Genomic DNA, 10,000 nt, shown 5'->3' with positions numbered 1-10,000 from the left:
AGGAGATGTTTGTGTTGCCGTGAGTCTACACACACACACACACACACACACACACACACACACACACACACACACACACACACACACACACACACACACACACACACACACACAAGAGCTCAGATGGCATCCCTGTAGTGGATGAGAAGATAGAAAAACAAGGGTTTGATTACTGCCCACTCCTCTCTATATGGGCTTACTCTTCATCATTATTATATCGGTCATTTCTAGCCCAAGTGTCAGACTTTGCATGCAAAAACGTGATGCCTCAGTATATAAACGGAATGCAAAGAAAGGTCACCTTTAAGTTTATTCTTTTTCATAGTGTAGTTTGACATTATTATTTATTTATTTTTCTCCTAAAATAGTGATAATATTTTAGACTGTTACTGACCTACAAGCGAGTGCCGTGCTACGAGCTTAAAGATCTGCTATCTTTGAAAAATCATGAAAATGTGGCACAAATCTTTGAATATATATTCTTTCAGAGCGAACATTTTTAACTCAAAGCTTCCGGGGGGGTCCCTGGAACAACATATTTTCAGATAGGGTCCTTGACATGAAATAGTTTGAGAACCGCTGATATAGAAACATAGTTTTTTCATAAAACTGTCTGATTCAGGAGCCTTTAAAAATAAATCGGTTCAAAATGGTTCAAGAAAGCTCGCTCCATTTTAGGCACTTTCACCGACAAAGAAGATGGTGGTTATAAGGGGGGGGGGGGGGGGGGGGGGGGGGAGGACACAGAGCAGTCTGCTTACGAGGCTGCACCCTCTCCTTGCGGCCCCCTGCTGTGCCCTTGCTTTCTCACACGCATGTTAGAGTCCTGCTTACAGGGAGATAATGAACATGGAGCCTGGGCAAGCATTCAGCACCCATACTGTACCTGTAAGTCACGTGCACGCGTCTTTGCCAGGAACCCAATGGGCTGCTGATATTAATACTTATGAGGCTTCCACCCGACAGAGACACTGATTGATCGATTAAAGTATTTACCGGTATTAACAGATTGAAGAATTACAGTACATTTCGAGCACAACTCAAAACAAAACTGTCAACTGTGGACAACATCATAAAGCATTACACTTGTTTACATTAGGGTCCACCATGTTCAATTCATCATAACATTTACACAGACGTACAAATATACACTACTATAGCCAAAAACAGGAAATCATCATAGAGGAGGTAAAAAGTGCGTGGGGATTCAGATTTTACGGGGGGGGGGCAGTTTAGAATTGCAGCCGTCCGTAGGTGCCCTTTGAGACGATATAATATCTCCTTGCTAAGACATAATCAGGGTGCCACTTTAATGCACGTGTGTGTGTGTGTGTGTGAGCGAGAGAGAGTGAACATGTGCACGTGTTTGCTTGTGCGTTCATGCATGTCCAATTAATGCAAATGAATGCTCAATGTCGCTTCCTTTTTCATATATGCACCCTACAGTACACACAGCACCTGTCTTGCAGGTGATTGTGTGTGTGCGTGTGCACGCGCTGTTAATTGTCTCCTTACATCCTCTGGCTGTGATTATGCTGTGGTGGCGGTGGCCAGTCACATACATGGCAGTGTGTGGCGAGGAGATTAGGACTGTAATCACTGGTAGGATCAAGTCATCATGTTGACATCTACATCCAACATCAGTCCCACTGGTATGCATCTGGTTGGCTGCTTCTGTGGGATACATGTTGTTCTGTGGGATACATTTTTAGCAATAGCAAGTCACAATGTGTTGTGAGCTTGTAGAGAGTGGGTATGTTTTGGGTTTTGTATCTGTCGTACAACAAAGTAAGTACCCTATTGGCCTGAATATAAGACAGGGTTGTATTATAATCAGAGACTATTTGATATTCAATGTTCTTTTTCCACAAATGAGTCTTGAAAAATGGGAGTCGTCTTATAAACAGTGTGTGTGTGTGTGTGTGTGTGTGTGTGTCATACAGTCTGTAAGATGCAACTTGTAATGTTGACATTTTGTTTATTTTAGTAATGTTTGTGAACAGGTGATTTTAAAGTTGGCACAGTCCAGCTTGCCCAGATTGTTAGTGGATCCCTGTCAAGTGTGTGTGTGTGTGTGTGTGTGTGCGTGTGCGTGTGTGCGTAATGGCTATCCCAAGTCTCCTGCCATCTGTTGAGATGTGCAACATTGGCAGTGTGAGCCTAGCGTGTGGTCTGCACAGTCCCACACCTGTTTGAAAGATGAGATGCCGTGTTGGATCAGAGTGATGCTCTGTCTTCAGTGAATTGCCCCATCTGTATCGCACGCACACACACACACACACACACACACACACACACACACACACACACACACACACACACACACACACACACACAGTTCTCACTTCAGTTTTATTAAAAACATAATTATAATATATAAAGGCTGCCTTTTGAATTCTAGGCCTAGATGTCACAGGGGGCCTGAGATATCCAAGGGCACGTGTGCACACGCACACACATCATTTCACCATCTAATTATGTTAACTCTCAAAGCTGTCTGCGCTTTTAACCCTGCATCTGTTCATGGGGCCAAGGACATACGTACTATGTGCAAAAGAGAACGAGTAGAAGAGCAATGGAGAAAAGCAAAGGCAAAGGGAGATGGTTAAACGAGATGAGTAACAGTCAGGCAAAGGTCTCTGTTCACCTCAAATACCCCCAAATTGATATTTAATTAGCGACAGACCGCCATCTGAAAATGTGTTGTGCTAGGTACCCACAGAAGAGAAGATTTGTGTTAAAAACTGTGACAGGCTGTGAGCTTGTATACAGTATGTGCTATTTTTGAATAGCCAACACGGATGCTTTTCCGGTTTGAATGGGTTTAGCTTTAAAGTCCCCAGCAGTCACCCCTCCACCACCAGCACAGAATAGAGCTCTATTCATTCTGCATGCCACAGAATCAACTTCTACTGTCACATCACAGGTTTACAGACCGTGTGGAGAAGTGGGTGTCGGTGTCTGTTTTGAATGAACATGGCATTACATATTAGTTTTATTGTGTTTCACAATGTGAACACAATAAATTCTTGGTGGGGTCGGGGGTATTGATTGATGATAACACACACACACACACACACACACACACACACACACACACACACACACACACACACACACAAACAGGTGTGAGCTGTTGAGGAAATCTTTCTTTCTATTGAACCCAGTTCAACCTTTTGGGCCCTACTCAGTCCCCCAGTTCTCCATGGGACACCTCCTTTGAGTCTATTTCAGTCTCCAGTTTGCTAATCTACCCAAGGAAGTTATCTTTACAGACAGCGTTCCTTTCAGAGGCTTAATGTCAGTCGTACTGAGTTGGCTGGTTCACCAGCCAACTCTGACTCTGTATCATATCGTCTCTGTCAGGTGGAAACCTCATATGTTCATACTTTTCAGTACCGGTATATTCAAATTCTAAAATGGCAAAAGTAGCAGATGGACAAGCTCAAAGCACGTCACTTTGTGTCGTGTTTTGAGCTCGTAGATCTGCTACTTTTGATGTTTTTGCCCTGTAGTATGGCCAAGTAGGACGTTAATTTGTGAAAAAACGCAAAGTAAACATACGGAGAAAATAGTTTTCTGCCCGACCGCAACGATATATCTTTTCTCTCTTTTACCCCCTGAAGTGTAATGTCTCAGTAGTGTCCGGGTTCCCAGTCCTTTTCCTTGCTGGAATTGGATTATTTCAACCGTATGCAGTCAAACAGTGACTTTACTTATTTTTCAATGTTTAGGGCTGAGGTTGGATATAGACAAAGCCAGCCGGTCATAGGGTCCACTGGGGCTTTAGGGCAACAATGGTGCAGGTCTTGGTTTTATTCAACACAATAGCAGGCGATGCAATATTCAATTATGAATTCAGACCACAGCTGAGCTAACCCTGCGAGTCTGCTGCCAGATACTCATTGTTCTGTTTTCTACGGTCTGGTCCAGGTCTCTCTGTTTGGGTTTCTCTACTCATTGTTCTGTTTTCTCCTGTCTGGTGGAGGTCTCTCTGTTTGGGTTTCTCTTTCTCAGGCTATTACAGTGTTCCTCCCCTTTCATCTTCCTTGGGCCAGCTGTCTGGTCCGTGTGTTTTTATGAGTAGGTGTCAGGTGTAGCTATTGGATCAGCATTCCTGTGGGTCACAACAATAACACGCAGTACTAAGGAAGGTCAGAGAGTCGGAGAGGCATGGTGTAGACAGCACGACCGAAGGAGAGAGGATGAGAAGAGGAGAGAGCATGTTTTAAGGGCTTGTCTGAGGAGAGGCAGAGTGGCGGGTAATGAAGAGGGAGCCGGAGAAAGAAGTAATGGGAGGAGAGGCGAAGAGGACTAAAGCACAAGAGTGAATAGCAGGGTATTGGGAATGGGAGAGTTCTGCTACTTATTTAACTGTTCCTTTCTCTCTCTATCTCCGTCAGAACAACACGCTATGTTCTATTCTACTGTGTCTGTCCTGTAGGCAGACACAGTACCTCCCCCCATGAGACATCTATTATTAGACAACTGACTGATGACTCCCCCCTCTCTTTCTGTACGCTTTGTGTGGACTGTGGACATCAAGGAGTTTGTGTGTCAGCGTGTGCGTCTGAGTCTTTTATGCAAAAAGGGATCCTTTGTATGCCTCCAGAGTAGTCATCGTCACAGCAGTCTGGCAGTTATGAGCACAGAGTGCGTGACATTACTTTTGTCTATACAGCGGTGACCAAATTTAGCATCAGAATGCAATACTCCCCCACCACCACCACCAGCCCTGTCCTCAAAACTGGGCTGGGAATTGTGGTCTCCCTGCAGCTGCGTGGACGTAACATCTTCAGTGTTAACTCTGAGAGGGTACAAATGGAACAACATGTATTCAATCCAACTGGTACTGTTTGCATCCTCTATCACCTTGAACGTGATGCAGTGGTCTAGTCTGTGACTTGAGTCGTGGGACGAACTAAAGCGTTTTGGGCGGTGATCTGGCTGGCTGAGAGAATATTTGGCAGCAACACCCACTGTTGGTCCCGGTTTATCCATCTGTGTTGGTAAGGGGGGACATTATGCATCGGCTCAGACTGAAAACCACTAAAACGGTACCGCAGTGTTAATTCTTCCATTTGGAACTCAAGAGTGTACAAATGGAACCAATTGGATGAGTTTAATTGTGTTCCATTTTACGCTCTCAGACATGACATTATTTGTATTGTGCTCCGGGTCCAATGTTTCGTTCTGCCGTTGGTTACCATGCCATGGTTGTTGTGACCAGACATTGGCCTTTTTCTGAGCTGAGCTTCAAGGGCTCTAGTGGCTGTCATTCCTCTTCTCTGGAGAGCTGCCATGAAGGCCAGCGTGTGTCACAGGCAGCCGTGCCTCATTGAACTGCCACAATATTTATGTGGGGAAAACATGCACCCAAAAAAATGCACTATAGTAAGGGGGGACAGATGTACAAATGTGTGTCACTGAACAAGCTTCAGAAGCGTGTGTGTGTGTGTGTGTGTGTGTGTGTGTGTGTGTGTGTGTGGGGGGGGGGGGGGGTCTGGTTACTGTACTATGTATGTGGACCTGACTATTGGCAAATAAGTGCTTAACCACTCAAACCCTAGATATACTTAATTGACCGGAGTCGGCGCACCCCATGGGGCTATACTAGGCCCCCTCCTTTTTTCCCTTTAATACCAAATGGGTCTGAAAGTAGCCGATGTACAGTCCTAGCACACGACGCATTGTGAGCTTGTACATCAGCCACATTTTCACCCCAGTAGGACTATAATAGGGGACGTTACAGTACATCTGGTTCATTGCAGTGCTCCTGTAGAGGCCGATGCTCTTCCACACTGCTCTGCTCTACCTGTAACGTTACAGTACAGTACATCTGGTTCATCTCAGTGCTCCTGTAGAGGCCGAAGCTCTTCCACACTGCTCTGCTCTACCTGTAACGTTACAGTACAGTACATCTGGTTCATTGCAGTGCTCCTGTAGAGGCCGAAGCTCTTCCACACTGCTCTGCTCTACCTGTAACGTTACAGTACAGTACATCTGGTTCATTGCAGTGCTCCTGTAGAGGCCGAAGCTCTTCCACACTGCTCTGCTCTACCTGTAACGTTACAGTACAGTACATCTGGTTCATTGCAGTGCTCCTGTAGAGGCCGATGCTCTTCCACACTGCTCTGCTCTACCTGTAACGTTACAGTACAGTACATCTGGTTCATTGCAGTGCTCCTGTAGAGGCCGAAGCTCTTCCACACTGCTCTGCTCTACCTGTAATGTTACAGTACAGTACATCTGGTTCATTGCAGTGCTCCTGTAGAGGCCGATGCTCTTCCACACTGCTCTGCTCTACCTGTAACGTTACAGGTACAATGTCACTGAACTGGAACTAACCCATGCTGCTGCTTGTGTCTCCTCAGCTGTCGAACCAGCAACAGGAAGAGTCTGATCGTCACGTCCAGCACCTCCCCCACCCTGCCCAGACCACACTCACCTCTGCATGGATACACAGGTAACACACACACGCACACACGCACACACACACACACACACACACACACACACACACACACACACACACACACACACAAATCAAACGAGCTTTGTCGATTGCTTTATCTCAGTGTTAAATCTCAGCTGCATGGGGCCATGCCCCCACACACCCAGACAATACTCAACACAACACAACACAACACACACACACACACACACACACACACACACACTGTTTTCTGGGTCTTTGTCAGCTTGACACCTTCCGTGCTAATTGCAGTTTATGGGTGTGTTTATGCCCCCCACCCCTCTCACACATACACATGCTGTCAGGATATACACTATGGCATCGCTATCGAAGTACATCATGTAGGATGTGATGTTTCCACTAAATGCTGCAGCTGTGTTTTGATAAGCTACAGTACATCTGCCTGCCTGCGTGCGTGCGTGCGTGCGTGCGTGCGTGCGTGCGCGTGTGGGTGTGTGTGCGTGCGTGTACGACTGTGCAGTGCGCAGCCTGTCTAAATGTGTCGGAGGGACTCACGCTGTTCTCTACCACTGACACTAACCACTAAAATCACACAGGGACACAAAGCCCAATTAACAGCTCAGACTGCACACTGAGCAATGCACAGCTGTGTGTGTGTGCGTGTGTGCGTGCGTGCGCGGAGCTCCATGAATTCAAATGCATGTTACCAACTGACTGTGTTCTGCTCTGATAAAGCCCTATTCTAGTGGAACAGGAGAGGAGACCATCAACAGTGACACTCTCAATCTATTTCTCTCTCTATAACCGTATAACGCACACATGCACGCACACAGCGGTCAAGATGCTGTGCCTGTGGTAGTGCTCTGTTTGTATAGAAGGCTACACACAGGCATTGACTATGATGATACCTAATGATTGAAACGTTTGATGCTTTTCAAATTCACTTCTATTATTTTTGCACTTGCGCACTGTTTGACAGTGGGGCGACTGTGTGTGTGTGTATGGGTGAATGTAATGCACAATCTATGTACCATATATGTATGCACCATTTACATAGATGTCTAGAGACCACATCAATCATCATGTCTCTAATCTGGGCATGTCATAGTAGATGAACATTTGGTGAAACATTTGCAAACATTCTGCGAAAATAGCAGATCTACAAGGCAAGCTCACAATGCATTGCGGACGTATTGTGAGCTTGTAGGTTGGCTGTGTTCGGCAAAAACATTTGGTATAGAGGAAAATTGGAGGGGGACAAATATAGACCCATGGAGAATCTAGAGGCAACGAAGTATGGGTTTCAAGTGGTAAAATTAAATAACAAATGTTCATAATTTTTTTGTCTTTCTAGCCCAGGGACAGGGTATCTATGTGCCTGACAACGCACGCACGCAAGCATGCACGCACACATGCGCACACACACACACACACACACACACACACACACACACACACACACACACACCACTCCATGCTTGGTTTGTACGTAATGATTTTTTGCTGTCTTTGAAAGCTGTTGGAATGTGTGTGCGTTAGTGGATGTGTGCATACCTCCCATCATGCAAGTATGTGTGTGTGTGTGTGTGTGTGCTCGTGTGTATCGTATGGTGACAGACGTAATGCAAACCGGCAAGATTTTGTCGGACACATTGACAGCATGTAGACAGATATGCCTCTAAAGTCATCAACATCGCCTCCTCTAATCCAGAGTGAATGTGTGGGTGGCGAGGGGGAGCACAGAAGGATGGGGAAACCCAATGAAATGAAATATATTGACTGAGAAGGGTGATGACGGGCTAGGAGTAATTTAGCGAGAATGAGAGCAAGTGAGAGAGAGGGAGAGATATTGATTGGAGTCAGAATGACAATATCACGGCGACCTGCAGAGACACATTGAACGGGAGAGAGGGAGAGGGTAGTTACTGTAGTTATGAGAGATGGAAAGATAATAGAGCAATGAGAGCCGTGCCTGATGGACGTGGAGAGAGAGAGAGGACTAATGATATTAGGACAGAGAGATGGCAGGGTTGTGTCGTGTGTCGTCATTACAATTGTACGTCAATCAAATTAAGACCATGGACATTTCCTCCAGAGGAAATAATGGAACTCTACATCCCGTCTGTCACAGCACATGCACACGCACACGCCTGCATGCATGCACACACAACACGGGCTCGCATGCACACACACCATGCGTGTGCACACAACAGTGTGTGGCGCAACAGCACACACACACACACACACACACACACACACACACACACACACACACACACAAAGACAGACATGCTTTATACTGTATGTCCGTCAAGACAAGTTGCCAGGTTAGCTGAAGGACCCTGCACTCCCGCCTTTTGTTCTTACGGAGAACACACACACACACACACACACACACACACACACACACACACGCACAAATGTATTTGTCAGCTCCAGCTTCAAATCTCCTTCACTCTTCTGTCGCCTCTGGCTAAGAGGGTTATTAACTAGAGAGAGAGAGCTGGAGAATGAGAGAGAGAGAGATGAATATGAGAGGATGGGAAGTAGAGAGGAGACAGAGATGGAGAGAGAAGGACAGAATGTAGAAAGAGGGCAGAGCGGGGAAGTGAGAGAACAAAAAGAACGGAAGGCAGTGGAGACTGGAGAGGCAGGACATACGAGAGGGTGTGTTTGTGCACACCCGTGTCTGCCACACGCATGCACATACACACACACTCACCCACTGGGCACAGTGTGCCCTGTGTCTCTCACTTCATCACTCCTTCTCTCCAGCCATCCATCCATCCCTTCTCCTTTTCCGCCACATGACTGGCTTTAAGCCTGTTTTATTCTCCCACCACACGGCGGTGTCGCACGCCCGAAATCAGCCGAGCTACAAGCTCACAGCGCGTCCTGCTCACAGCGCGTCCTGCCCACGGCGCGTTGTGAGCTTGTAGGTCGGTTTTAACCTCGATGCTGCGGCGGCTGCTGTGTTGCCATGACTACCATGGCCCAACAGCCTTGGTCCCTGCTGCGTGTCCTCTGGCCAGACTGTCAGCACGTTGCCAAGCCGGCAGCCATTCAATTAGAACGGGACTAAATGTCCCTTAATGGACCTTTTCACACTTAACATAACGCGTCTGAATGGCGCCAAGTTTATTTCCTGTTGCAGTGTTGGTGATTATTTATGCTGTAGTGTAGTTGACAGGAAGTACAACTGGGACCCAAGCTGTTCCCTGGTCAACATTTAGGCCTATACATTCTCCTGTTTACGGTCTAAGAGGTGAGCCATCAAGGTGTGTGTGTGTGTGTGTGTGTGTGTGTGTGTGTGTGTGTGTGTGTGTGGGATAACCACTGGTCAGCGAACAAATTTAATTTGCATGCTGCCAGTAGGCCGTGGAAGTAAATATCTGAATATTTCTCATATTATGTTTTATAAGTTTTGAAATATTATTACTGATGACTGTCATCCATTGTAACGCTCGACAGTGTAAAACAAATGATGCATCACATTCAGCCGTCTCTTTCCTGTCTCTCTTTCACTCATCACTGTGGACTTGTGATGTCTCGTCTTAGTCAGCC

General features: G+C 46.3%; 1 protein-coding gene across 10 annotated transcripts in view; it reads left to right on the top strand.

Annotated features, from left to right (window-relative positions):
- The window catches only part of mast2 (microtubule associated serine/threonine kinase 2), a 169,019-nt gene that overhangs the window by 111,009 nt on the left and 48,010 nt on the right, over nucleotides 1-10,000 (top strand). For all 10 annotated transcript variants that reach the window (XM_080770654.1, XM_080770652.1, XM_080770655.1 and 7 more), the window contains one exon: nucleotides 6,375-6,466. In XM_080770654.1, the coding sequence (XP_080626780.1) occupies nucleotides 6,375-6,466 (92 nt within the window). The remainder of the gene's footprint in view (nucleotides 1-6,374; nucleotides 6,467-10,000) is intronic.

The sequence above is a fragment of the Protomyctophum bolini genome, assembly GCF_963924005.1.
Source record: "Protomyctophum bolini genome assembly, chromosome: 8".
Taxonomy (NCBI): domain Eukaryota; kingdom Metazoa; phylum Chordata; class Actinopteri; order Myctophiformes; family Myctophidae; genus Protomyctophum; species Protomyctophum bolini.
This window is presented reverse-complemented; position numbering and strand designations above follow the sequence as displayed.